At 58.9% G+C, this 26,704-nt stretch overlaps 3 protein-coding genes across 15 annotated transcripts in view; all 3 read right to left on the reverse strand.

The window, feature by feature from the left end:
* Positions 1–15,390, reverse strand: part of ITIH4 (inter-alpha-trypsin inhibitor heavy chain 4) — a 121,204-nt gene extending 105,814 nt beyond the window's left edge. For 2 of the 13 annotated variants that reach the window (XM_081819057.1, XM_081819052.1), the window contains exons 1-22: positions 15,252–15,390; positions 14,028–14,188; positions 11,536–11,640; positions 11,223–11,385; positions 10,960–11,070; positions 10,380–10,505; positions 9,612–9,728; positions 9,188–9,356; positions 8,959–9,084; positions 8,585–8,766; positions 8,317–8,502; positions 6,568–6,800; positions 6,156–6,310; positions 5,830–5,856; positions 5,588–5,641; positions 5,008–5,127; positions 4,326–4,472; positions 3,965–4,201; positions 2,748–2,922; positions 971–1,125; positions 759–855; positions 209–324 (exon numbers count right to left, since the gene is read on the reverse strand). In XM_081819057.1, coding sequence (XP_081675183.1) covers positions 255–324; positions 759–855; positions 971–1,125; positions 2,748–2,922; positions 3,965–4,201; positions 4,326–4,472; positions 5,008–5,127; positions 5,588–5,641; positions 5,830–5,856; positions 6,156–6,310; positions 6,568–6,800; positions 8,317–8,502; positions 8,585–8,766; positions 8,959–9,084; positions 9,188–9,356; positions 9,612–9,728; positions 10,380–10,505; positions 10,960–11,070; positions 11,223–11,385; positions 11,536–11,640; positions 14,028–14,188; positions 15,252–15,341 — 3,006 coding nt within the window. In that variant the 5' untranslated portion in view covers positions 15,342–15,390 and the 3' untranslated portion in view covers positions 209–254. The other 11 variants (XM_031039804.2, XM_031039803.2, XM_031039805.2 and 8 more) reach the window with 11 other exon arrangements.
* An 849-nt stretch (positions 15,391–16,239) lies between these two features.
* On the reverse strand, positions 16,240–19,583 carry MUSTN1 (musculoskeletal, embryonic nuclear protein 1). The gene is made up of 3 exons (XM_031039810.2): positions 19,338–19,583; positions 18,120–18,252; positions 16,240–17,940 (listed from the first exon to the last, which is right to left on the reverse strand). The coding sequence occupies exons 1-3, from the start codon at positions 19,344–19,346 to the stop codon at positions 17,834–17,836; spliced, it is 249 nt and encodes an 82-aa protein (XP_030895670.1). The 5' UTR covers positions 19,347–19,583; the 3' UTR covers positions 16,240–17,833.
* A 1,533-nt stretch (positions 19,584–21,116) lies between these two features.
* The window catches only part of STIMATE (STIM activating enhancer), a 52,744-nt gene continuing 47,156 nt past the window's right edge, over positions 21,117–26,704 (reverse strand). Inside the window, exons 7-8 of the mRNA XM_081819124.1 lie at positions 25,871–26,020; positions 21,117–24,103 (exon numbers count right to left, since the gene is read on the reverse strand). Coding sequence (XP_081675250.1) covers positions 23,987–24,103; positions 25,871–26,020 — 267 coding nt within the window. The 3' untranslated portion in view covers positions 21,117–23,986. The remainder of the gene's footprint in view (positions 24,104–25,870; positions 26,021–26,704) is intronic.

Below are 26,704 nucleotides of genomic sequence, written 5' to 3' on the forward strand. Positions count from 1 at the left end.
CTTAACGACTGAGCCACCCAGGTGCCCCAAGAAAAGAAGATTCTAAGATTCTAATTCTAATGTGGGATTTAGCCAGATGCAAGCAGAGATGCCCATTGCCTGGGCTTACAGCACCTGTTTTTATTGTAATGAGTCAAAATATCCTCCCCATCGCAGCCCAGGCCCCACAGGCGGCCCTCGGGTCACACGGTGGCAGTCCTCCACACACCTTTGTGCAGCATGAGGTGGGGGGGGGCTTCACCCCTCCCTCATAACTACAGCTCCACGGACCAGCAGGAAATCTCTGTTCCTGGAGACCCCTCTTGGTAATCCAGCTTGAGCAACCTGGGATAGAAAGACGGACAGACAGAAAAATAGGTGGTCCGCAAATCTCAGGTGTGGCGGGAAGAGACAGAGACGGCTGGGGTTAGGAATGGGGAGGGTAGAGAGTCTCGGGGCCCTGAGAACTTCCTCCAGCACAGGCTGACAAGGCCCCGTCACCCAAGTGGACCCAGCTGTGTGTGGTCCTCAGGGTCCGGGGCTCTGAGACTTCAGGAGGAGTTTCCTCCTTGTGATCTCTGGGCTGGGGTGGTTTCTGTGGGTCTGAGCTGACTGTCCTTTGTGGGGTCGCAAAGACCTGGGTCACACATATCTAAAGCATCAGCCTTTGCCCTGACCGTCTCTATTTGCCAGGCAAGGACAGAGGGGTAGGGGCCCAGCTCCCAGCCTCCCAGCCCCTGCCCTTGGCCGGGCTCAGTGGCCTGCTTGCACAGAGTCACCTGGTGGCAGAGTACTCAAGGCCCTGAACCCTCAGCATTCGCTTGCTGTCATCTGCCGCTGCCGGAGGCCCCCAGAGCACGTCCTGGTAAAACTGGCCTGGGACACAAAGGGTGGGTCAGCCAGGCATAAAGACAGAGAGGGAGGCGGGGAGACACACAGAGGGAAAGGCCACTGCGTGCTCACTGCAGCGGTGGCTTGTGAGGACGCCTACCGAGGGTCCCGCCAACGCGGCTGGAGAAGCGGTGGGTGTCCCGCAGAAGGAGCCGGAGCCCCTCCCCGGGGCCGTCCCAGGGTAGCAGGCCGATGGTCACTCTGTCCGGGCTGCTGAACAGCAGGAGCCCCGCCTTGTCCATGGTCAGCTTGACGCTGCGGGGAGTGCCAGGGTCCTGAGCAGTCGGGCTGGGAGCCGGCGGGGCTGCCCTCTTGTCCCCGGGAATTCCTACTGTGGCCTCGGGTGCTGAGTCCCTTCAGTCCCTTCTGGGCTTCCGTCTCCTCATGGTAAACTGGGACCGACGGTAACTTAGATATAGCCGCTGCTTTCTTTATCAAATAAAACAATGGCCCCTTTCACTCCCTGGTTCTCTTAGATTTGGCTTCTCGTGAATTAGTTGGATACGATTTCGGCCGGTCTTGGTACATTTCCTCTGTCCCTTTTGTTGTTAAGGCCAGTGCCGCTTCCTTCTGAGGATTAGTGTTATTTAGGTCTAGAAGAGCAAGTCCCTTTCCCTTCTATCCTGTCCTTTTTTTTTACTTAAGATAATCTTTGAAGTTCTTACCTTTTTTGTTTTCTTAGGAATGTGAGGCTCTTTTAAGCATGTTGAATAGAACCCTGCTGTTACTCTGAGGTTATTTAAATGGAATTGCCCTAAACTGATGCTGTCTTCCAGTCATCATACAAGACATAGTCTGTTTTCCCTTATGTGTATCTGCCGTAGCTCATGAAAGTATTTGGACTTTTTCTTACTGCAGGCGATGGGAATTCTTTATTCCACCCTCTAGCGTGCAAGTCTGAGGCATAGAAATCCTGTCATTCTCTGTGCATTTATCAGATAATCGGAAACTTCAGGCTCTCTTATGAAATCGGGCGGTTTTCAGGTGAAGCCCTTGGATTGTCTAGGCGTGCGCTCATTTGTCAAGTGGAACCCAGTCTCTGCTGTGGGGCAGGGAGAGGGCAGAGGGCAAGGCTCTCTGTACCCGGTACAGGCAGGGGGTTGCAGGGCACGGCTCAAAGAGGGTCAGGGTCCTCGGCCCCATTCCCAGGCCCCCGTGACCTCCAGAGCTGGAGAGCTGCCTCTGGAAGGCTCTGTGGTGGGGCAGCCTCACCCAGAAGAGGATGCCGTCCACTTGCATTACCCACCAGCTGCCCAGTGTTTGATGCCGGGTGGACTTGTCGACGCCCGTCAGAGCTCCGGGAGCATGCTAAGGATGACATTCCTAACCTGCCCCGGGAGCCAGTGCTCTCCAGCTCATTGCTGTCATTACCTGGCCACACTGACCGCGCTGCCCCCCACGGCACCCCGTGGGCACAGCATTGTCTAATGGGCAAAGTGCTCCTGGACCACATCCTCTTACTGGATCTTCCGCCCCGCCCTCTGAGACTCAGGGCCGGGGAATTATCTCTGGTGATGAGTGAGGAAACAGGCTCAGAGAGGGTGAGCAGCCTGCCCAGGGTCACACAGGATTAGCAGCAGAGCTAGTTCCAAACCACACCGTGCCCCACTTGGGGCAGTGACCCGGGTTAGGTATGAGGGCAGCCAGCTCCAGCCTAACTGCTCGGTGCCCTCCAGAGCAGGGGGTGGTGGTGCAGGGCTCTCTGTGTCTCTGCTCCTCCTGCGGGCGCAGCCCACTGCAGAAGACTCATGCCCAGCCACCCCGTCCTCAGGCCCGTGGGCTCAGGTCACCTGTCAGCACTGTCCCCAGCTAACTGATGGGGCCAGAGAGGTACCCAGACTGGGGGGGGACCCAACGGGACCCAGGCAGGGGCATACCCGGGTATCACCGAGAACAGCGTCTCCTTCCACTTGTAGGCAAAGTTTCTTCGGTTCCGGGTCACTACCACGTGCTCAGGGATGGCACGGACCTGCAGCTGGGGGTTCTTGAAGGTCACCTCGATCCACGAGAACCGGGCCTTCTCTGTCTCGTACTGGGCGGTCACCTCAACCCCTGAGAGGGTCAGGGGCAGAGAGGTCAAGACCGTGGCCCCAGCTGGGCGCTGGCCTGAGCGGGAGGTCCACCCAAACCCCTTCTCACCAGCTGACCTCCCCGCTCCCTTTCCCAAACACTCCCTCACACTGGGGGCTGTTTCCCACGGTCTCTCCCCTCATCCCCTGGTTTCAGATGGCTGTGGAAGGACCCCCGAATCCTCAGTGATGGCCACCTTCAGACGAGCCCCATGAGAAGGGAGTCGTGTCAGAAATCCACAAACGTTCACAAAGCCCGTGTGGTGTGCCTGGCCCGATGAGGTGCCATGGCCAAGGGCAAGATGGAAGAGGGGTGGTGCCCCCCCTCCTCTGTGAGCAAACAGACCACAGGCCTGGCGGGGTGAGTGGCAGACTGCGTGGACCGGGGAGGAACGAGGGAGCCGTGCATTCTCATTGACTCTGGCCGGCTCTGCAGACGAGCGTGAGCGTCCCTGAGTGCTGGGCCTCCTTGCATCTGACCCGACACTCAGTTCAACCAGTAAGACCGTTCTGGGGGCTGGGGGTGCAGGCCTGGCCAGCACACACCTACCTCCTCCCACCATTCACCGCCTCCACACCCTCCACAGTCCCACCAGCACCTTCCAGCGCTCTGCTTCTGTCTGCCCCTTCCTCTGTCCAGTGGACCCCTCCTGGTCTGCCAAGGCCCAGTCACTCCTGTATGACCCTGTGCAGCACCCCTGCTCCCCGGACAGCTCTTGTCTCCTCCTCTGGGTTTGCTTCCATGTCACTCTGGGCACTGACTATAGGCCACTGAGCTTACCTGTGCCCAAGTCTGTCTCCCCACCGCCGAAGTATGGCAGTGCCTGGGGCGAGTCCACATCAGGCCACCCCGACCTGTGTATGTGGTGCTCAGGGACATGGCCATGCCATGATCTGGGACGGGCCTGCATGGGGCAAGGTGTGTCTCCATGGGCAGGTGTCCCATCATTGTCTCTGGGGTAGTAAGTCGGGAGTCAGCGGTGTCTGGGTCTCTCTGGGTGGGTGACTGGATGTGCCCCTCTCACCTTGGTCAGGGTCTGAGAGCAGGTTCATCGGCCCCTGAGAGTGCTTGATGTCCACACAGAGGCGGGCCACGCTCTGTCTGGGCAGCATCAGGATGACGGCAGGCGCCTGGATGGCGGCTGGGACAGCAGCTGTGGTTCCTAGGGTAGGTAGAGCAGGCTGGGAGACGAGGACAAGGAGGGCACCAGGCCTGAGGGAGGCTGGCAACTGACCTGGGGGTGAGGCTGTCTTGGCTGATTCTGAAAGAAGAAGAAGTCTGGGTTTAGGAGCCCCTTCCCAAGGAGCGGGATGGGGGGAGCTGAGAGACAGAGACATGGATGTGTGGTTAGGGCTTCCTCTCGACCTCAGCACTGGGAAACCCACGTGACAAGTCTGTAGAGCTCCCCGAGGCTTTCCTCTCCCAGATTCTCCTTGTTACAGGGTCAGAAGCTACTGCAGGGACTCTGGCCTGGGGGGCATCTCCGGCTCTTAAATCCACGCCAAGAAACACTTCGTCAAGAATGGAGGGGGCTTATGGCCGCCGAAGCAGGTATTGGTGCAGGGCCAGAAACAGAAAGGAAGAGGGCAGTCAGGACTGAGAGCAATCAGCACGCCCTCCAGCTGTCATCGGTGCCCACCCGCCCTCCACCCAGCCCCGCAACCCCGGCCACACCTACACCCAACCTAGGAGAGCCTTTGTAGTGAGATTTTCAAACAGGAGAGCGTGCCATTGGGGAAAATGGCGAAGACACAGGGTCTAGCCTGGCTCTGCGCTGTTTCTGAGTCCAGACCTGGAGATCAGAAACAGCTCAAGGGTCCACTGCTGGCTTTGGAAATGGAGGAAGACATCCCTTTCTAGAAGGTTCCATCCTGAGCCAGCCTCCAGAGTGTAATCAATCCAATTCAGTGAAAATAAAGTACACATTATGTCATGTCATGCCCCACCGCAACTCTCCCTGGTTTGTGCCCAGCCCTGTGCTTTGTGCTTTACCTCGCTAACTCTAGGGCCATGTTTAATGATCATCTTGAGAAAATTAGGCCCTCAGAGGGTCAGAAAGTGGCTTACCTAACAACATGTCCGGTAGCAGTGATTTTCCAGCCATAAGTGGGTGAGGATGAGGAGGACTAAGAGGTCCCTGTGGTCTGGCTCTCCCTAGGTCACTAGGTGTCTTCCCGGAAGGTCCAGCTTTGGAAAAGTTGACACACACAGCCTTCTCTCAAGCAGTGTCATGGCTCCCCGGGGCCGGGGCCCTGGGACCCAGGTCAGGAGAGGGATGTGGAGAGGGCAGATGGCTCCCCTCCCTACACTCATCACTCTGGGAGCCTGTCCCTCCATGGCCAGGAGAAGTTCAGCGTGGGAGCAACGGACCCTTCTTGAGTCCCCCACCCACTGTCCCTGGAATATGAGCCCCCGCCCCCGCCCCTGACTCAGACTACCTTGTCCTCTACAGCCTCCTCTTTCAGTGAGGACAGAGTCTGTATAGATGCCTCCTAATCAGATATAACTGGACCTGAGTCCCAGCCCTGCCAACCAGCCAGGTGAGCCGGGCAAGTCACTCCCGCAACAACCAGGGCAGAGCCTAGTCTGTGTCTGGGGTTAAGGTCCTGTCACTGTCCCCCACCCCTCCCCTTCCCTCCTTTGCCACCTGTTATTCTGGACCTTCTGTCTCCAGCGGTACGAAATCTAGAGAGTGGACCACCTGGAAATCAGAGGGACCTGGGTTTGCTTCTGGGATATACTTCTTTGGGGTCCCCAGCTGACCAGGGATTGTGTCCCTAAGTGCCCAGGACAGGGTCTGAGTAGCAGCAACCTCGTGGGGCTGGGGCCTTAGGCCCTGTGTCAGCCAACTGTCCCCCGGCCCAGCCTTTGAAGGAATGAAGCCCTTACCTAAGTAGAAGTTCTTGTGTTTGTTTTCTGGATAAAACAAAAAGAGAGAAAAGGAAATACACTGTTAGAGTGGTTTCGACAAGTTCAAAGTGCTTCTGTTTAAACTTGCTTCCCAACCCCAGCACTGAAGAGGTGTGGTGAACTCTGGGGTCAGGAGACCTGGCCTCTCAGCTTCCTCATCAATGGGATGGGATGAGTGTCCAGGGGATCCTGGGAAATTAGGGATGGCCGGGTCGGGGACTTGGTGGGGACACGGGAAAGGCTCTGGAGGACGCTAGGTCAAAACTGTGCTGCCGAGGAGGCTGGGGTCCTACTTTCCCACCTACTGGTTTCCACAGGCTTCTCAGCAACTTCAGACCATTCTTTGCCTTCAGGTTTGGTGACCACCATGGATGTGAGGGGAGTGACAAAGCTATAGTGGAGCGACAAGCTCAGAGCTCGGGTCTCGAGGGCCTGTTTCTCAGCATCGGATGCCGAAATCCTGCAGGTGGCGGATATCAGAGGCTCAGCAGGTCCTCCCCAGATGCTTAGTCAGATTCTCCCTCCCTTCCAGACCCTTCTGGGAGGTTCCCACTGGGAGAGTCTGGAGCTCACCCACGATGCCACCAGCCCCTCTCTCTATGCCCGGGAGATACCCCGGGCCAGCTGCACCTGCCCCCCGCACCGGGGAAAGCTTGGGAAGGTGCTTGGGCTGTGTGTGGCTGTCCCAGCAGGCCCTCGAGGGTGTGGGCCACCCACATTTGCTCCAGCAGTTGCTGGATGGTCAAGTATGCCCAGAGTCTCTCCATGAAGCTGTGGAAGATGTACTTGGGGTTCTGGAACTCGTTCTCCTGCTCCGCCACACGGGACTCCGTTTGGAAGGTGATGTTCTGCATGTGCTGGAAAGAGGGGCCCAGCCCGGGCAGGGGCAGTGAGGGCCCCTCCAAGGCCAGCATGGCAGGCACAGAGCCAGAACTCAGGTCAGACCGACCCTTCCAGAGAAAGGGAAATGAGAATGGGACCCGAACCCCCGGCCAGGGTAGAAACAGCAGGAGGAAGGAAGGGCAAGTGCAGTGTGGGGACAGAAAGGGGCCCCAGGGACATTCCACACTCACCCCAAATATGGAGACTCTGGGGACAAAGAGGGAAGAGCCTTCTCCTGAAGTCAGTGGCAGAGTTGTGAAGAGAACTCAGGTGTCATGGCCCTGATAGGGCTTGGGGCCCCATCCGCCCCAACCAGCAGTCCCCTGCCCAAGCTGGTGCCCTCTGCTGGGGGCTGGGCGCAGCAGGATGGTGGCAGTAAGGCGGATGCCAAGCTCTGGCTGGACTGCTGCTTCCTTCCCCAGGGCGGGGCCTTCTGGTCTCAGGCTGCCTTGCCCGCAGTCTGGGAAGTGGGGTCTGGGGACAGAGGAACCCTGCCCTCTCTCACCCCTGCTCCACACAGCAGCCGAAGACCTTATCGTGGATCAGATCCCACTACCCCTGCTGGAACCGCTCCTCTGTCTCTCGCCCGCAGCCTGGTTTCCCAAAACTGCCCCATGCAGGCCACCTGCGTGAATTTTGCCCTGTCCACACACACAGCGATTTGTTTGATGGTTTTCCTTAAAGGAACTTTAAATAGATGAATACTATTTATTTAGCCTTGTCCCAAGCAATCATATCTGCGAAAGTCTTGGGTCTGGTGTTCAAGTTCTATTTTCCGGGAGACGCATTAAAATAAATACACAACTACTGAAACAAAGACATGTTTGTGAACTACCTGGAGCCACCCCGAGTTCTGCAGTTTGGGAACCTCTGGCCTTCAGGTCACTATTAGCAGCTAACGTGAATGGAGTGGTTATATTGGGGCCAGACATTAACCCCCACAGCAGCCTTATAAGATGGGTAGGGTGACCTATTCTGATTTTTACACAGGAGGAAACTGAGGCACAGGAAGGTTACGTGATCTGCCTCAGGCCTCACCTCTGCGAGGTGGCAGAGTGAGGTTGAACCCAGGTTTGAACGCAGCCTGCAGCTCCCTGGTTGTGTGAGGATTTACCAGCACTGTCTCTCCCGAGAGGACAGTATCCCCAGGGCTAGAGAAGGACCTAGAGCAGAGCAGGTGCTGTTTCTCTCCGTGGAATGAGAGGGCCTCTCGAGGCACAGAGGCAGAGACGGGCACCACGAGGGGAGCCGGGCTCTTGACCTGGCTGCTTTGGGGCCTGAGGCAAGTTGCCTGCTCTGCCTGGACCTCAGCCTGCTCATCTGCGAAATGGGAGCAGTCCCCCCTGGCCGACCGCAGCCTCCGAGGGCCGGTGTGAGGCCAGGAGGGCATGCCAAGCACCTGGTGCTCTCAGGACCAGCAGCAGCACCGACGGACTGCTAAGTGTCATCTCTAAGTGGCAGAGGGCACCGTGTGACTTGTGCAAGGTCAGTCGCTGGAGCCCTGCCGGGCTGGCGTTTGAACCCGGCCCCTCTGACTGCCTGCCCCAGCTGCCCCTCCCCTGCAGAGGGGCTGGCCACACTCACCAGCTGCCCCCTGACTTTGGCTGAGAGCACATCGGGGCTCTGGTCCCGGAGCTTCCCGGCCACGACGATCTCGGAGCCTTTGAAGAGCAGCCGGAAGTTGTCCCGTGAGACCTCCTCCACCGCGTTGCTGGGGTACTCAAAGGTCACCGCTGTCAGCAGTGGGTTGGCCACTTCCTGGTAGAAGTCCTGCAAGGTGGGGGGTGTCACGAGTGCGGGGCCGGGCTCCGCCCGCCTCACCCAGGCGGCCCCCCCCGGGGCCCTCTGGCACCTGCAGCTGCAGGGTGGAGTCCGAGTCCTCATAGATGCGCCGAGTCAGGCCGCCGTTATCTAGCGCCAGCTTCTCTAGGAAGGCAAGGCTGACGTCGAAGCCAAAGCCCAGGCAGAAGAGGCTGTACTGGCCATCTATAGCTTCCTTCACGTTCTTCTGGATCCTTGCAGGGTTGGTCTCCCCTGGACGCAGCAGTGTGGGAAGGGGGAGTGAAGAAACAGTGATTTGTTCAAAGATACTTCTGGAATCTCAGAGCCAGAGGGGCCTCAGATACGCCCCCCACCCCAGCCTCGGGTCCCACGGGAAGCCAGGGAGAACCCCAGCTGCCCCCCACAAGGGGCAGCGTGTCCCGGAGTGGCTGGCGGTGCCCTCACCCATGGTGGGGTCGCCGTCGGTGAGCAGGATGATGAGGGAGACGCTCCCCTCTGGCAGCAGCTCCTTCTGGTTGGCGCTGTCCAGCAGCTGCACGGCCAGCAGCATTGCGTCGTTGATGTTGGTCCCTGGGGGGCACGTACTCTCAGGGTGGTAGCTTCCAGCCCGGCTGCCCAGGCTGGGCTCGCTGCACTAGAAGCCGCCACGCTGCAGGGCCCCAGAGGCGCTCACCTCCTTGGGTCTGGATGCTGTCAGCATAGCTCCTGGCCTGGTTCACGTTCTCGGCCGAGGCCGGCACCAGCAAGGGCTTCCACTGGGCCGCCTCCCCGCTGAAGCTGACAAGATTGAACTGGTCGTTGGGGCTGAGGTCATCCAGGATCTTGATTAAGGCTTCCTGGGTCTGGGCAGGAGGGTGGGAGACTCAGGAGGGTGTTTGAGTGGGCCTCCCTGGGGCTCATGTGTACTTGGGCTGGCATCCGAGGGCTCCCACGGTCAATGCTCTTGGGGCAGGCGATGCCCACACTCTGGCCAATCTCAACCCCTGGGTGCCCCCTCCCCAGGAAGATGGAGGAGGGAGAATGCCTCCTGGACCAGACCCAATGGCATGAGGCATGTGTGAGTTTCCAGGGCTGTGCCCTTAGCCAGAGGGACCCACCTGCTCTATCTTCCTGCCTCTCATGGAGCCGCTTTTGTCAATGACAAAGATCACATTCTTGGGTATGGTGGGCAGGCCTTCGGGGGCAAAGTAGTGCACAAAGTAGCCACTCTCGATCTGTGATCAGAGTGAAACAAACCCAGGCAATAAGAGCTGCAGCCCTGCCCTGCCCCCGACCAGTCTTCTCACCCTAATCCTTGGGTTCCTCTCTTCACACAGCCCCCTCTGTCTCTGTCCCACTGCTGACCTCCCAAATCTTCACCATCTTCCACGGCTCAGTCCAGCCCCTCTCTTGCCTTCCCTGCTCACACATGGTCCACTAGAACTCTACCCCCACTTTATCTCCTATTTGTTTTAGTATTTGAGGCAACTTATCACAAAAAGTTTAGACATTCTAAGCCTAAAATCCATTAAAAGACTAAAGACTTTAAAAACAAGGTCCATCAAAGGTGAAAAGGGAAAGCACAATGATGCCAGAAACTTGTGTGAAAGAAGCTACTGCCACTGAGCATAAAACTGAACTGTGAGCCTCCCGGCAGCCAAGGCAATAAGGGAAATCCTGCAGGGCATCTCTTTAGCAGAGGTGAAACTTCCGTGCCTCCAAGAGAAAATTGTTTCAGGGACAACATAACAAAATTACTTGTTTTTGGCCTGTGCTGCCACTGGTTCACCCTGATAAGTAGGGGCAGTTATTTTGCATTTCATTCTAGAACATACAAGCTCAGGCCCTTTTCTGGTTGCCCTACTCTTGCCTTAGAGCCCACACACCTGAATGGAGCCCCCGGAGACAGTCCGGTGCACATCGTAGCGGACGATGAAGTTGCCATCCAGGACTGTGTCCTGCTGCCCTGGTGACATTTGCTGGGAGAGCGTGGGCTTGAATTGGATGTGAGCCTGGGGAAGGATGGGCTGGAGTTGGGAGGAGCCCCATGGTCACCCGCACCCCCTCTGAAGCAAGAATTCCAGGATGCGGCCTTGGGCCACAGTCCAGGGAACGTTCTCTGAGGCCAAGCTGTTGGAGAGACTGCCTCCATACAGGGGAGTGGGAGCTGTGTGAGCAGAGGCTGGGCTCAGTTTGCACAGGATCCTGCTGGTGACCCCTCCCCGCCGTGGGTCCCTCACTCGGGCTCCTCCCCATGGCCTTCTCCCCATCTCAGGCTCCACACCAGCACCCAGCAGCCTTCTCTAGGCCCTCCTCCACCTCGGCCAAGTGGTAGCATGGACACAGACCTCCGAAGTCCCTCCAGCTCAGAGTCTGCCCATTTGTCCCGCTCTCTGGACAGACTCATATGGCTGGCCTGACAACAGGCCCCTGGGGACCCTTGCCCGCCGACCGAGGCAGGCCCACCTTGGTCTTGTTCTGCGAGACAGTGAGGGCGTCTGCCAGTTCGTTGGTCATGAAGGTGCTCTCTGTCTCCAGAAAGCTGATGCCCTGAGGCTCGAAGATGTGAATGTCCATCTGGAGGCAAGCAGTGGGTCACTGGGTCGGCCAGAGTTGGGGCTGGGCCTCACAGGAGGCAGAGGGGGAAGGAGGGGCTGCCCTCAGCGGAGCAGGTGTCTTCCTGGAGCAAACCCCCCTCCCCCGGACCGGGGAGCGGGCAGTGCTGGTACCTGAAGGTGCTTGACCAGCTGCTGGGGCTGGACTTTCAGCAGCAGCTCATATGCTCCCAGATACCGCTTGAGCAGCTCCTCATACACCAGCTCGAAGGTGACCTTGGCAGCGGGAGCCACACTGACCGACACCTGGAACTGCTCCGTCTTTCTTCCGCTGGCCCTGGGGGAGGAGAGCAGCAGGTCTGCCCCTCCAGGCCAGGCAGGGTATGGCCACCGGAGGCTGGAGGGGGTCTGCAGGGCTGAAGGCAGGGGCAGCCTCCCCCACCCCCCGCCCCCGCCGGGGTCCCTCCCACCACCCGCTTTGGCTCACTTGACAAGGCCAGCGCTCTCGCCCCTGGCCACAGCCGCGCTGTACTGTTCCTGGGCTGCAGCCTTCTCCTTGATGTTCCCTGGGTAGGTCACACCTCCGATGACCCTGGGGCAGGGTGGCAGGCGTTGTGGAGGGCTTGATAGGAGCTGCTCACTCCAATCCCACCTCCTCCAGGGAGGCTCCCTGGACCTGGTGTGCCTCTTAACAGATCGACTCCTGTCTTTGCCTGAGCCCACCCATTTCTTTCTTTCTTTCTTCTTATTATTTTTTAAAGATTTTATTTATTCAATTGTCAGAGAGAGAACGAGAGCACAAGCAGGGGGAACGGCAGGCAGAGGGAGAAGCGGGCTCCTCGCTAAGCAGGGAGCCCGATGCAGGGTTCGATCCCAGGACCCCGGGATCATGACCTGAGCTGAAGGCAGACGCTTAACCGACTGAGCCACCCAGGCGCCCAGCCTACTCACTTATTATGTACTTACTGTATACAAGACTCTGTGCAGGGCCCCGGATGAGGGTGGTGGGCCTCTGCGAGCCATGCTAGGCTTCTGTCTACCCTGCAGCACGCACAGTGTTGGTAAACATACATCTACTGAACAGCCCAGGGAGGCAGGTTGCGGGGGAGGCAGGGCTGAGGTAGAGCCTGGCCTCCACCCTTGCAGCCTGGCCCCACATTCCGGCTTGCCCGGTCTACCTCACAGCCTGCCCCCAGCGGAACTGGTCAGTCACCAGCGGGCGCTTCCCAGGGCGCACTTTTGCCCAGCTTGTATGCAGCTGTGCGGGCAGCCAGAGGAGGAGCGGGGTGCCGGGCTCCCAGGCCAGTGGGAAACGCGGGTCTGAGAGGCTCTGACCCCTCTCCCTGCAGCTGGCCCCTCTTCCCGCCAGCACACGGCAGGGCTGTCTGCACAGAGGTGGGCCTCTACGGAAGTAGGTTTGGGACAACTGCTGCACGGGGCCCCCAGGGCTGTGCACACAATCCTAACGGCTGTTCTTTGGGACTAGAAGGAACTGCTGGGGCTTTTCCTCTGGAAGAAGAACTGCTCCAGACCCTCCTTGTGAGGTGAGCAGGGACGTGTCAGCGAACCTACGCCTGGTCCACCTGGGTGGGCTGAAAGGGTGACAGTGGGCAGGGGTGGGCAGGGTGGGTGTAGCTAGGGCATTAGGACCCAGTTTCCCACCTCCCCACCTTCCTGACCTTCTTGGTCACAATTTAACTCTGGGCGAGGGATGCTGCTGCTGAGTGGGCCACAGGGCTCCTCCTCCCAGATGCCCCAGCTGGGACTCCCCGCCAGGCCAGAGAGCAGGGCACCCTGCCCCCTGCTTCCCCATCTCCTGCAGCAACACCATCTGGACCCAGAGAGGGGTGCAGGCCCTGGGCTCTCAGCACATGCCATGCGTCTGGAAGCTGGCTGCCTGCTGGTCTTGGCCCCCCGTTGGAGGCTGGGGGTACCCTGCAGCGCTCAGACTGCAAGTCGGGCAGCACAGGCCTGGGTCCAGGATTAGGAGAAGCAGGGGGCTGCTGACGGGGGTGGCACAGGGAGCGAGGAAGAAGCTGACCGCAGGGACCCAGGCCCCACCGCAGTTATTTCAGAGGTCTCAGGGTAGTTTGGGGACCCCGGCCGAGAGAAGCTTGCTCTGGGCCCCATCCATCACCCTCCCTCAGTTGCTGCGATCAGCGTCTCTCTGGCCTGCCCTCAATCACTACCTCTCTCGTGGGGCCAGGGGCAGACGGGGAGGGTTCTCAGGCATTTAGCAAACATTGCAAAAGAGTCGGGAAGGGTGGGGGAGGACAGTAGAGGACAAGGTGAGGAGCAGCCCTGAGCCACAGAGTCCACAGAAATCCCAGGGGCCTCCCATGCGGCCTTGGGCCCAGAGCAGAAAGGCCCTCTGCTGTGTCCCAGGTGGGAGGGAGGGGACGAGCTGGCTTAGAACTTCCTGTGACAAAGAGATGGCCCTCCTCGAGGCGTTGCTCCATTGTGGGGCAGCCCAGGAGTTAGGAAGTCATCTGTATTCTGAGCTGGACTGTGCCTTTTGTGACTCCCTCCTGCCTGGGCCTGGCCTCAGAATGCCCCAACTCTACTCTTCAGAGGCAAAGACACCAAGATGCTGTGGTTCTCCATCTGTCAACTGGGCAGGTTGGTGGATGGTGGCTGGCGGGAGGGATAAATGGAAGGGTGGGTGGAGGGATGGATAGAGGGAGGGAGGGATGGAGAGATGAAGGGAGGGAGGAAGGGAGGGAGGGACGGATGGCAGGAGGGCTGGATGGGTGGAGGATGGAGGGATGGAACATCTCTGACAATGCATGAAGTTCATGGGTAAAGCCTCTTGTCCCTTGTATTGCCTGCAGGCAGAGCACACATGCCTAAGGCATCCATCCTGGCTCACCTCACATCAGGAAGAGGGTCGCTCTTCCCGATAGGGTGTCGCCAGGGAAGATGGTGTCATGGTGCTGGGTTGCAGGAGGGCGACGGGGAAGAGGGCAGGAAGGCACCTACATGGAGAAGTTGGTGATGAAGGCTCTCTTGGGCAGCTCCACCTGGAAGGTAGCCTCCTGCATAACACTGGCCCTGTTGACCACCCTGCTGGTGACGACGGTGTGGGCAAATCTGGACGAGACCTTGGAGTCCACGCTGAGGCTGTAGATGTTGATGCCATTCTGGACCAGTGAAGGGGGAGGGGTGGGACTGTTTGAATGCCACCCCAGCTTGAGACAGCACTCTTTAAGAGGGGGCCCTGCCCTTGGTCCCCGACACCACTGAACCACCAAGCCCCCGGCCAAACCCCACGAGGCATTTCACATGTGAACACTGGTCTCACAGCAGAGGGAGCTGAGTGCTTCGTCCCCCACCCTTCAGTGTGTCCGGGAGGTGACTGTCACTTTCTCCTCGGGCCGGGGGCCTTAGAGGGGTCAGGCAGCTTCACATTTGATCTTAGCTCTGCCCGGTGAAAGGGTAGTGAACAAGTTCTGCGATTTCTGGTGCCCTCGGCCGCCATGGAAACTGGGAAAACAGCTCTTGCCTGTCTCCCACCAGGTGCTTACAGGAGCTGGGAGAACGTGGAGGAGACGGGGGGCCCAGTCTCTAATTACTGGGAGCCTTCCTCTTTGCCCCCCTTGACCCTGCGGCCCTGGACCCTCCCCAGGTACACGCTCTTCTCCTCCAGGTCTGCGGTTCCCCAGGAAGGACGTGTGCACGCCTGCAGCCTTGCACACCTGCTCTCTGCACATGGCATGTTCAGGCGCACGCGCGGCTTAGCACCGAGGCCGGGTGGCTTGTGGAGTGTCTGCTCGGTGGCAGACATTGGATGAAGTTCTTTCTAGATCTTTACAGGTTTGATCTTCATGACAAAGCTCTGAATAGCTTTTCTTTTTGCCGTTTTACAGATGAGGAAACAGACACCGAGAGCGTAAATAACTCCTGCGCGGCCACTCAGCCAGGGAGAGGGAGAGGCGGGCTCCTGGAGCCCATTCTCGCCCAGCCCACCCCCTGCCGGCGCCCGGCGGCGGCTCGCTGGGCCGCATCGCCTCCCCGATAAAGCGGGAGCGGGGTCTCCCTGCTGTTAAATGGGAGAGCGTCCAGAGAGCGCCCAGGCTAATGCCCCGCGTCTTCGCGCACGCGCTGGTCCACGCTCGCCCGGCCGCACGTGCTTGCACACACACAGGCTCTCCTTGTTCGTCGGCTCACGCCACCCCCGCTCGGGCACCCGCGGATGCCCGTTACCTTCTGGGCGGCCGCTGTGTGGAGGGCAGCCAGCAGCAAGAACAGCACCTGCGCGAGGCCCCAGGGGCGGCCGGGGGCCGAAGGCTTCATTTGGGCTCCAGTGCCTGGCGGGTCGCTTCTGAACTTGGGAGGAGGTGGGGAATGAATTAGTAACATGCTCGCGGCCCCGCCCCTCTGGGGGCGGCTTCTGGGAAGTTGGGATCTCCAAGCCAAAAACTGCGGTAGCCTCAGCTAAGCAAACTGTGAATGTCCCGTGGACCTTGGCTGGGGCTAGGAACACGTAGTGAGGAGAAGCGGGCTCAGGTGGGAAGTGGGTCTGGCTCTCCCTTTGAAAAGTCCAGAATCATCCCAGGTCACTACCAACCCCTCGCACCAGCCCTTCCACCAGCGGGCTCCCTAGGTCTGGGAGACGCAACAGTGAACCAGCCTGCTCTCCCTAAGCCCAGCCCGGGAGAAACAGGGATGGCCCAGACCAAGGGGGCTAGGGAGCGGCTTCCGGGAGGGGGCAGCGGGGACCCGAAAGGTACTGAGCAGCCATTGGGGTGTCTGACTGGGGCAAGATCTGCTGGGGTCGGGGCAGGACGGAGACCCCTTGTTTCTGGGGTGAGAGAGACTGGGCCCAGGAGTCTTCTTCTCTGCGTTTGGGTCCCAGGCTGCTGTTGGGCCCCATTAATCTAGCTACGGCTCTTGGTTCAACCCCAGCAGGGCCCCCAGAATGAGACCCGCACTTTGGCAATACCAACCGAGAGCCATAAAGATGCCCGCGCCTCGAGGCCCAGAGGTCTCCCTCCAGGGCATTTATTGAGAGGAAGGCGTGGAACAGTGAGGTGGTGTGTGCACTCGGCGGCCCACGGGGTCAGTCATGCCGGGGGAGCCCGTGAGTCACGGCTAGCGTGAGAATGTGGAGGCAGCAGCTCGCCGGGGCGGTGCCACGGTCCCGAGCCAGACCGGAGGGAGGGCACCGGAAGGCGTGGGCTAGGATTACCGGTAACTTTTCTCAATTGTCCTTTAATAAACTTGAAATGTCTTTGTAACAAACAGCAACGAAGTGAATAAATATTGAGGGATCTGGACGAAGCTGGTGCTTGTGTCCCTGGCGGTCCCAGCTCCTGGGTCTGGCCACGGGTAAGGTTCAGCAGTGTGGCCAGGTGCCAAACCCTGGGTCAAGGCTGGCTTGGTGACACTGGTGGGGGTGGGGGTGGGGGGTGTGGGGAGCAGCCACGTTGGGGGCCCACACAAGATTCTGAGGCAGTGACTGGCCGCCGGGGTCTCCTCCATCAAGGCCAGCAGCATCCAGCTCGGGGGAAAGGGCAGCAGAGACCCGGGTGCTGTGTCTGGCTGCGAGTAAGTGTCCCCCTTCCTTAGCACACCTGCAGCCAGAAGCATCTCTCTGCACGTCTATACTGCTTGCCCTTTGGCTCTGAATAAGGTTGGGATCATATGGGGCTTCGCACCCCTGCGGCAATCTGGAAAGAGCCTCCCCAAGGAGCACAGAGGGCAGGCCCAGGCCCTGTCCCACCGGAGGTCTGCTCCTCGGGGCACAGAGCACAGGCCCAGCCTAGAAGCAGCTATATAAGGAGGCCGGGCTGGCTGAGGACGTGGGAAAGGCTCCGAGCAGCCAGCCCCACCTGCCCAGGGGGCCGGCCGGCTTCCCTGCAGACAGCAGCCCTGAGTCGGGTGCCGCAAGGCCCGGCCCTGCTGGTCCAGCCTGGGACTCTGCCTGTGGTTTTGCCGTCACAGGGGGATGGGGCTCTGCAGGCCCAGATCTGACAGCTCCATGCACACAGGGGACACTGAGGCCTCGTGAGCCAAGGGCCTGGAGTTCCCATGATGCAGGCAGAGCTGTGGGAGTGGCAAGGGGAAGGCTCACCCTGTGCGTGGGACAACAGCTCAGGAGGTAGCCTACCACTGGCCAGAGAGGGGCCTCGACCTGGCTCTGTCTTTGAGGGGTATGAGCTGGCAAGGAGGTAGTGCAAACGGGGGTGCAGGGGGGAAGGGGCTGGGAGGTCCCTGGTCTGGCAGAGCCTTGGAGTCCTTGGACGCATCTCGATTGTTTCTGTGGAAGGCAGGCAGAGGGGTGAGCCTCGGGCCCCCACCTGCTTCACTCCGAGCAGTGTTCCTGTGGCCCTTGTCAGACAGGAGGGGAAATCGAGGCTCAGAAAGGGAGAGACTGGTTTGAAGTCATACAGGAGCTCAGCACCAGGTCTCCACGTCCAAGGCTCTTTCTAGCATGTGGCAGTAGCCCTAATAGCACCTGCCTTACCCTCTGGGACCTCCCAAAAGCCCACGAAGGGTACGGAACATGCCCCACACCCTAACCTGCCTGCCCCTCCCCTACACTTAGTGGCCATGGCCGGTGACTAACTAACAGCCTCCAAATGCTGGGGCCACGTGGGCATGCTCTTTATTGGTGTTCCCTGGGTGCTGGTGCAGAGTCCCTGCGCCGAGGGGCCAGGGCTGTGAGGGGTGGGTGGCTGTCGCACAGGCAGCAGGTAAGAAGGTGCATTCTGGCATAAAAGAGTTTTTGGGAAAGGCTCCTGCGTCTGGGAGTTGGCAGCGGCAAGGGGAATGGGGCGCACGTCTTAGCCAAAGATGCTCTTGGCAGGTCCGGCTTTGGGCTTCTCGAAGACGGTCTCAGTGCCGGTCCGGTTGCTGCTGAACACAGATGGGGCGGTGGAGCCAGCTCGTTCTGTGGGGAAGACGGGGAGGTGGCAAAGGGGCATTTGTGGGGGGTGCCCCCCTGAGCTCAAGAGCTCTGGACTCTCAGGAAATGACCCTGGGACCCCTCCCCCTGTCCCCCCCACCCCCCCCACCCCCCACTGACAGCCATCCATGCCCTCCACCCCCACTGCCCGGGAGGATACTCACCACACTCCCGCATGACCTGGTAGGTCTTGGACTTGATCTCCTGGTTCTTGGCTAGGTTCCCCCGGGCCCCCTTCAGATCTTCCTCCTTCACCGGGGGGCACTTCTTCTTGATGGGCGCCTCCTGAGCACCAGCCTTGGAGAGCCCAGAGCCTCATCTTACAACCCCAGGCCTTGAGGCTGAAAGCCCCTTCCCACCTCTGTGCCTTGGCCCTGAGATCCCTCTTCACTGGTCACTGAGCTCAAGCCAATTGAAGGCGCCACTCCTCTTCCAGGAAGGCTTCCCAGTTGTACTCCACCCCCCACCCCCAAGTCTCTTTGTCCTTCTCCCACAGACTGGGAGCTCGGGGACTGTGGCCTCATACTGCCTGCCTGGCCAGACTCAGGCCTGGGCACAAAGGGCAAAGGGGAAAGGGACTGGTTTTGAGGTGGATTTCAAGGGGTGAATTCCACGATCTGCTCACTGGGTGGCAAGGGGTCCCTTAGAGCCTGCCTCTCTCTCTCCCCAGCTGCCCGCATTTACCTTGTGTGTTTTGGGGGTGGGAATAGGGTAGTAGAATCAGATCCCCATGAAGTCAGTCTGAAGTGAGCACCCCCCCATGGAGCAGGCAGCAAGGAGAGCCCTCCACTTAGCCTGCTATTCTGTCTGTCCCTCCAGTACTAGGGATATTCAGACTCCGTGCTTATCCTGGCAGCCCCAGGCGCCCACGAGTCTGAGGCCTCACTCCTTCCTAAGCCCTGGGGACAGGTGCAGGGAATCCCTGGTCTCCAAGTCTGGGCTGGGCTCCTGGGGCAACAGGCTGCACCCCCTGCACAGAGATCTGTCCTGCTGGGGAGATGCCCAGGCAGAACTGTGTACCTACAGATCCAGCCTCACGAGTATGTACACACACACTCACACACAGTCACACATACACGGCTACAAACGAGTCATATAGTCAGCTTCCTCGCACACAAAAGCATACACAGAGACTCGAAGTATCCTACATGTCGTCTCTACCCTCTGGGCAAACCAGGGAATACCACCGAACCCAAGATAAATAGGGGTTTGTCGGCAAGCTGGGGCTGGGGGATGCCCTCCCTGGGCCGTGGCCGTTCAGGGGCTGCAGAGACTCCTGTTTACACCTGGAGTTCCGCTCAAGACACGACCGTCAGAGAGGACAGTGTCCAGGTTCCCATCCCCGCCCCTGCCCCCACACAGCCGGCGCCGGGCCCTCCTACCTGGGACATGGTGGGTCCCCTGCTCCTCTGACAGACGCGGAAACCGGTGGAAGAGATCAGAGCCGCGCCAGCCCTCTGGGGCTTATATAGTCCCCTTGCCTGTCCTGGCAAGCCACTCCCCTCCTCGACGGGTGTCCCGATGATTCAGGTCCACACGGCCTCTGGCTTCAGAGTTTATTCTTAGAGATGAGAGGGTCTGGCTGAGCACTGCCGCCTGGGGGGCTGTGGCCTAGAGAAAGCCGGTGGCGGGGGAGGCCCTGTGCCCTTGGCAACAGCTGCTCTAGGCCGGCGGGGGGGCCGGGCCTGGCGGCGAGCAACGGGAGTGTGGACGCCTGTGTGCAGTCTGAGCGCCACCCCCCCCCCCCGGGACGGTCCATCCCCACGCAGTCCCCGGGGAGGGGCGGGGGGTCCGCACCAGGCGGAGCCCTTCTGAGCTTGTTTTTCCTTCTCTTCCCCCCGCTCCCTGGATTCCAGAGGCAAGAGACTTTCCATCCCTGCCCAGCAGGGCAGAAGCTTCCCGTGTCTGACACTCGGGAGCACGTGCTCGTGGCGCGGCCCCCCACGGTTCACAGGGGAGCAGCTGTGGCCGAGGGAAGCCCGGGGAGCCGCTCCAGCTCTTGGCTGTTGCCCCTGTCCTCTGTCTGGCTCCCGGGGCAAGTTCAGCAAAGGGACAAAGAGGCAGGGGGTAAAAGTGCCCAGGAAAGACCAGGAAGAACCCCGTTTTCTGGTAAGGGCACTGGTGAGTGCAGGCAGGGAAGCGCACAGAGCCTCTGACTGGATGAGGTCACCCAACGGTGCCCGGCCTGAGGGCATTTAGGCTGCTGAAGAGGGTGGGTGACATCCGAGCCCGTTCCAGGCACTGAGCTGTGGGGCTCAGGGGAGACCCTCGCAGCGCATGGCAGGACTCTCCACTTGGGGTGAGTGTGGAGTGGATGGGGCCGGGGGTGTCAGCCACCCCGAGCTCCTTGTCAGTCTGTGATGGCGATTATTTTTATCTTTGGAGGCTCCAAGCAGACGGAACCCCACCAGGCATTGCCATTTGCTTATCCCGAATGCCACTCTACTGCTGTCATACCTCCAATCCCACCCCAAGCCCCAGCAGGCCGATGTGAGGGCTGCCAGGCTCCATCTGGAGCAAGCGCTGACATGAGGAATGCCTTCCAACGGCCAGGGCCACCCACGGGGCACGGAGGGCAAGCCCGGCTGGGAGGGGCGCTTCGGCACCATCCCCACAGCTGGCTCTGCCCGGGAGGCACCTGCCTTCCAGCCCCGTGGCCTCAGGGACAAGGATGGGGGCTGTTCACTGCTCACACCTCCTCCCCCCAGCACCACTTGCTCCTCAGGGGGAGCTGGAGTACCTTTTCCTGGCGTAGGCAGGGAAGTGGAAAAGGCAAGAGTATGCTTAGTTTTTTCCTTTGGCAGATTCTGGCTCCTGGGTCTTCACCAGGTGATGCAGGTTCATTCGCACTTGGTTTCCTGGGGAGAGTTGTTGTTGTTGTCTTCTTTTTTCTTTTTATAAAGATTATTTTATTTATTTGAGATAGGGAGAGCGAGAGCACGAGTAGAGGGAGAAGCAGGCTGCTCACTGAGCAGGGAGTCTGACACGAGGCTCGATCCCAGGACCCTGGAATCACGACCTGAGCCGAAGGCAGCCGCTTAACTGACTGAACCACCCAGGTGCCCCTGGGGAGAACCCTCTAACTCACTGGGGAAATTTTCTTGACCCCACTAAGCTGTTTCAGCTCTAAAGAACACACAACCAACAACCACATGTGATAGTTTCTTTTTTTTTTTTTAAAAAAACTGTATTAAGATGTGAAACTTTATTGTAAACCATTTTACAATGTAAGTACATCGTCTTCCCTTTCATTTCAAAAATGTGTTTCTGTGAATCTTACCACCACTGATGAAACACCCCCACCGGAAGGGCAGTGGAAATAGGCCATGGTTTGCTCAGACAGTTCTGAGTTCTAATAAACATCATGAAAAGAGAGATCAAATGAGACCCACCCACCCACTGGGCCAGGAGCTCAAGGTGCTGACGGCCGTTGGACCGGAAGTCCCTCACCCAGAGCAAAGCCCTTCAGAGCTGCCAGTGTTTCATAGGGTAAAACAGAGAGCTCTCCACTCCTGGTCAGAAGTGTGTGCAACTTCTAAAAGCCAGCCCTGCACCCTATAAGGTGGCTGCTTTGGCCAATGAGAAGTTCCCAGAGCCTTCTATGTTGGCTTGGCTGCAGCAAGGCCAGTGAGTTGTTTTCTGGACGGCACAGTGGGCTCCTGGGCGCCTTCTGATGGGGACTCTGGGCTGCAGGCTACAGGACTAGATTGCCTAGGATTTGAGCCTTTACAGGTTTTCCCTTTAAAGGCATGACAGTCAACAGTCGCCTGGGACTCTCTGTTGCCAGGAAGGGGCATGAGTTAAAGCTTGAGGCAGGAGGCCACCAGCGTGCCTGAGGGTTAACTGATGGGCCACAGGCCTTTACCTCGAAGGTCTTCTGAGCAGACCAAGAAGCCACTGCCGCCTGAGATCTCACCAACATCCCCCCCTTGCCATTGTCAACACCCCACTGACAGCAAACGGAAATAAGGCTAACAATGATTCCTTTCATTCACACATGAGAGTTCTACCTCATCAGGTTATTTCCATTAGGTACAAGAAACTTGTTCATGACCCTGACTTACAAGCTTCCATCATGGGTGCCCTGGCCAAGGTCCACATCTGCACAGATCAGATGGATAGCACACAATATCCAGTTGGTGTCCCATGGTTTCTCAAGCACTGTGACACTTGCCATAGGGCCGGGTAAAGAGCTGTACCTTGTAAGGCACCTCGGGGCAGGTGGTAAGGAGACTCATCCCAGAGCGGGAGGACAGCTCAGGAGAAGGTTCTGACCATGGCCCTCTGCATCTGGTCTCTTGGGACAATGCACCACAGAAAAACCCCCAGTGACTGCAGGAAACACTCCAGGGAATACAAACTCTGTGTGTGTGTGTGTGTGTGTGTGTACATGCACGCGCACACGCACACACACACACACACAGGAAGGGAAGGGAAGGGAAGGGAAGGGAAGGTCAAGCCTGCGAGGCCACGCTCTCCAGGCCCACACACCACAAGGCTCTCTGCGATTAGACACCCATCCCCTGGTCAGCTGGCTCTATGACCGTGGCTCAGAGACTACAGCCCTTATTGAAATTCAGGATACAGGAAAAACCACCCCTCACTAGCCACCACTTTGCTCCCCAAACACGACAAAACACGGGCTGCCCCACCGTGCTCCTCCCACAGCAGGGCGAGCGCTCAGGCCAACCCACTCCGCTGTGGTCAGCAGACTCCCAAAGCTACAGGGGCCTGGGGCCCTGCTGAGGAGTGAGGGCCACTCCCCGGGGAGGGGACCTGGGCTTCGAAGCACCTCCCCTGCCCGTGCATGCAGACAGCCAGCTCTCGCACCTCGACCTGCCCCGTCTCCGGCTGCCCTGCTGCTTTGAGGCCGTGAAAAACAGATGGCTGGGTCGGGCAGGCGCTCCTCAGACTGTTGTGCAAAACAGAGGGACAACACCAAGACAACAAACAGACGGCGGCCCGAGAGGAATTCCTGGGGCTGGTCCAGCAGCTGGTTCCAAAGGCTCCACCTTGCACTGGAGGCAGGGAACACAGGGCTGGCTTCTATGGTCTCAGCTGCTCTAGACACAGACCTCTAGGCTCTGTTCTTGGCCACGTTTAACTAAGACCTCTAAACTGGCAGCAGAAAGCCAAGCGGCTGGACCCACGTGCCCCCGGCCTCAGACTGGCCTTCAGACCAGCTGCCTCCCCGCTCAGGCCCGGCCTTTACAGAGCCACTGGGTTCGTCCCTTTCAGACAAGGGCTCCTCTCCCTTCCTGCCGGGACCATTCACCTCATCTCATCGCAGATTACCTAAAAATATCCTGAATACAAAAACTCCCGACTTCTTCTTCCCGCCAGTTCACATCCCACGAAAGGCAGACAAACCCATTTCTTTGGGGATTAAAAAGAGTTTTTAAATACAATAGTATGAAAATATAACTTAAAAATATAAAAGTCAACAGCATACGGAAGACTTAAAAATCTATGTTTTGCTCATTAGTCCCATAGGAAATAAACACATACTCAAAAAACATTAACACTGTGACAGCTCATAAAACCGGCTTTAGAAATCAGTAGTTACAAAGCCATTTGGAGTAAGAAAGCATTGCGGTTCCAACTTGGTCAATGAGTGACTTTTAGCCCAAAACGTGTTACGTCCTCACACTCCCAGAGCCTTGGGGAAAGGCTCTACCCAGTCTGTGTGCGCGTCAGTTTTCCTCCTCAAGGCCACCCAGCCAGACACAGGACGGGGCTTCGGGGTCCCTCGCAACATCGTTTGGGACAATGACAGACACACAAAATGCCTCGCTTGCATATTTGGTCAGTGTTTGTAGTGCAACTGAGTGGGGACCTCCGGCTGCCTGGAGCCCCTCGGCGCTGGCCCGGCCTCCCTCTGGCAAGTGACAGCAGTCTGGGAGCGGGCGGAGACAGCGAGAGGACTGGAGGTAGAAGAGGAGGGGCAGAGAGGAGGGAAGGAAGGGCACTGCGGAGCGACCGCCTGCTGACCTGGCGGGGCCCCCACACCTGACCCCAGCACAGGAGCGCGTCAGACAGGCAGCCCGAAGCGGTGCTTCTTTTTCTTCGCAGGCTTCAGGGGGGTCAGTCGGCACAGGTCCTCCTCCACGTCAGACTCCTCCATCTCGTCGTCGGCGGAGATCAGGATCTGGGGCGGTGGAGAGGCATGGCCTGAGTCACCACTGGCTGGGCCTTCTTCCTCTGCCCTCCCTGCACCCTGGCACCGGGGTGCTAACCCGTCTAGAAGGCCCCGAGACCAGCGCAGACGTCACTTACTCCCGGTGTATTCACGGGCTCCCGAAGCCAGCGCCGAGCGGACAAGGCCGCCCCTTGCTTCTGCAGCCAACCTCCAGCTGGGACGGAACCCCGGTCAGAGCAAACTCGGCAAGGACCCCCACCCTAAGGTCATCCTGGCAAAGAAGCCCAATCTGGACACAGGCCGTCCCAGGTCCTGGAAGGTGCCCTACAGACAGCAGAAGCAAACTGAAAAGTCCCCTCAAAAGGAAAAGAGAACCTCTGTGGAGCACACACGAGGTAGACCGCGCTCAGTGCACTGAACACACTCTGCAGCTTGTGCAGACGAGCCCTGCACGCTCCTGAGCGTCTGGAATGACCCCGCCGTGGAGCAAGGGCATCCAGGCAAACAGTCCCTTCCTGCCCACCTGCCACGCTGCCTGCTGGCTCCTCAGGCCTCTCGGCACCGGGGAAGCACAGGGACGGTGCACCCTGAGCTCATTCTTCCCGGGGCAGGACAGCTGCGTCGCCTCTCCCTGGACCACTTCCCTTGGGGGGTTCCCTGAGTAGACTTTCCCTCTGGCTCCCTACTGCCCGTCCAGACATGCCCCCATCACCAAGCACCTTGCCCGTCTGGCTGAGACCTTCGCCTGCACCTCATTCCAGGTCATTCCATCCTACCCTATGGGACACACGCTGCTCTGGCCACAAGGGGTTTCGTGTGACCCAGAGGCCACCCCGCGTGACCACGACTGCTCCTGAGTGGTTGCTTCTGCCTGTGGTGCTGCTTGTCATTCATCTAACGTTCGTCAGGCTCTTACGACAGGACAGGCCCCATGCCAGATCCTAGGGACACCTGGAGAGATACGGGCTTACCCTCTGTCCTACTCTTCTAGCCAGCTTCCAAAACTCCCTCCAGGATGCCCCCAGGAGTTAAGCAGACCGTCCCAGGGTGCTCACAGGGCTTTGGGAACGCCTCAGTGTCAGAAGGATCACACCGTCTTAGAAGGAGCTCTTCAGACGCTCACCTTCACCTCATGCAGCCTGAAGGTCTCTTGGGGAAGACACTTCCACAGCCCTACCCTCACTGCAGAGCTGGGCACACTGAGAAAGCTGACGAGGCCTCTCAGGGGGCAGCCCTCACCCTGTAGCATGGAGGGGTGCAGGCTGCCCAGAAGCATCACTTTGCCTCTATGCTCCTATCTGTGACCACCAGTCTCCCCGAAGTCCAAACCTTTAAACCTAGGAAACCTGACAGTGAGGGGAGGGGAGGTTCCCCGGAAGGTCTGGCTACCCCTATGTTTTAGAAGTTTCTAGTGGGCTTGGCCAACACCTCTGCTGCTCTGCAGTGGTGAGCAGGGAATGCAACACCTTAATGCTTAAAGGTCTGCGATCAGGCCCAGGACAGTCCTTGCCAGCTTCCCTGGAACAAGGCAGCCCCTCCCTTCCCTGTCTTCCTCCACTGGCGGAGGTCCGGACTGTCGGAGGCGAGCTCCTGCCACCCCATCGGGTGCTCCACCTCCCTGCCGTGGGAAGGCCAGGGGCCGCAGGAATGGGTCCTTGCTGGATGGAGGCTGTCAGCCTCTTCTTCCTCCCCCCCGGCCAGTGCTGGGAAGACCAGATGCAAACAGAGGCCAGGGACCTCCTCGGGACGGGGCGCGGCATGAGGGCTCGGCCCTACCTCAGACTCTGACTCCTCGTGGGACGCAGCCCTTCGGTAGCGGACCTTGCTCCCGTTCCTCGAGTCCTGGTTGGCTCCCCTTTCTTCTAGTTTAGCTTTCGTCCTCCCCTTTCTCATGAGGAAATTGTCCACTACCCAAAACATCAAAGCCTGTGGGGAGGAAACGTGCATGTTACTCTGGGATAAGCCATCTGTCAAAGCACAGCAGAGCCCATCGCCATCCTTCCCACCCGCTCCAGATTACAGCGTCCAGAACAAGGGGAAGAAAAGCCTCCTCCAGTCCCCCAGCTCTCTCACAAGCGTACAAAGAGATTCCCACCCTCCACGTCCTTTGCTTCTGCTTTCTTATCAGACAGCCAGCAAGAAAATCCTGGCCCTCTTCACCCTGAGTGCTGGTAACTGATGGGGACTAGCTGCTGGCAAGGTTTCTGGGCTGAGAGGCTGGCCCGCCCACTCTGCCACGACTGTCAGCCCCAGGCAACTTTATTGTTCCTTCTATTTCCTAACTTCTAGCCAGCGTGCTCATGAGTTTCTCTTGGAGCTCTGGGGTCAGGGATAAGACAGGGGTGAATTTCTAATATCCCGACCTAGAAGTTGCTCGTTGTGCAAGTGGAGGGCCTCCTGGGCAGGAGGTCCCCTGGCAGGGAGGGCAAGACAAAGTTTCCAGGACCCTCCCTCTTCCACGGGGAGCCTGGATCAGGGATCTGACTGCTGAGGAAGCAATCCTGCCATTTCCAGGTCTGGGGTGGGGAGGGGCCTGGAGGCTGTAAGGGGCTTTGTCTGTCAGACTCAGAACTGTGAACAGGACACTGGAAGGCAGAGAGCACATGGGGG

Source organism: Leptonychotes weddellii, chromosome 1, assembly GCF_054177405.1.
Source record: "Leptonychotes weddellii isolate Sample4059 chromosome 1, ASM5417740v2, whole genome shotgun sequence".
NCBI lineage: Eukaryota > Metazoa > Chordata > Mammalia > Carnivora > Phocidae > Leptonychotes > Leptonychotes weddellii.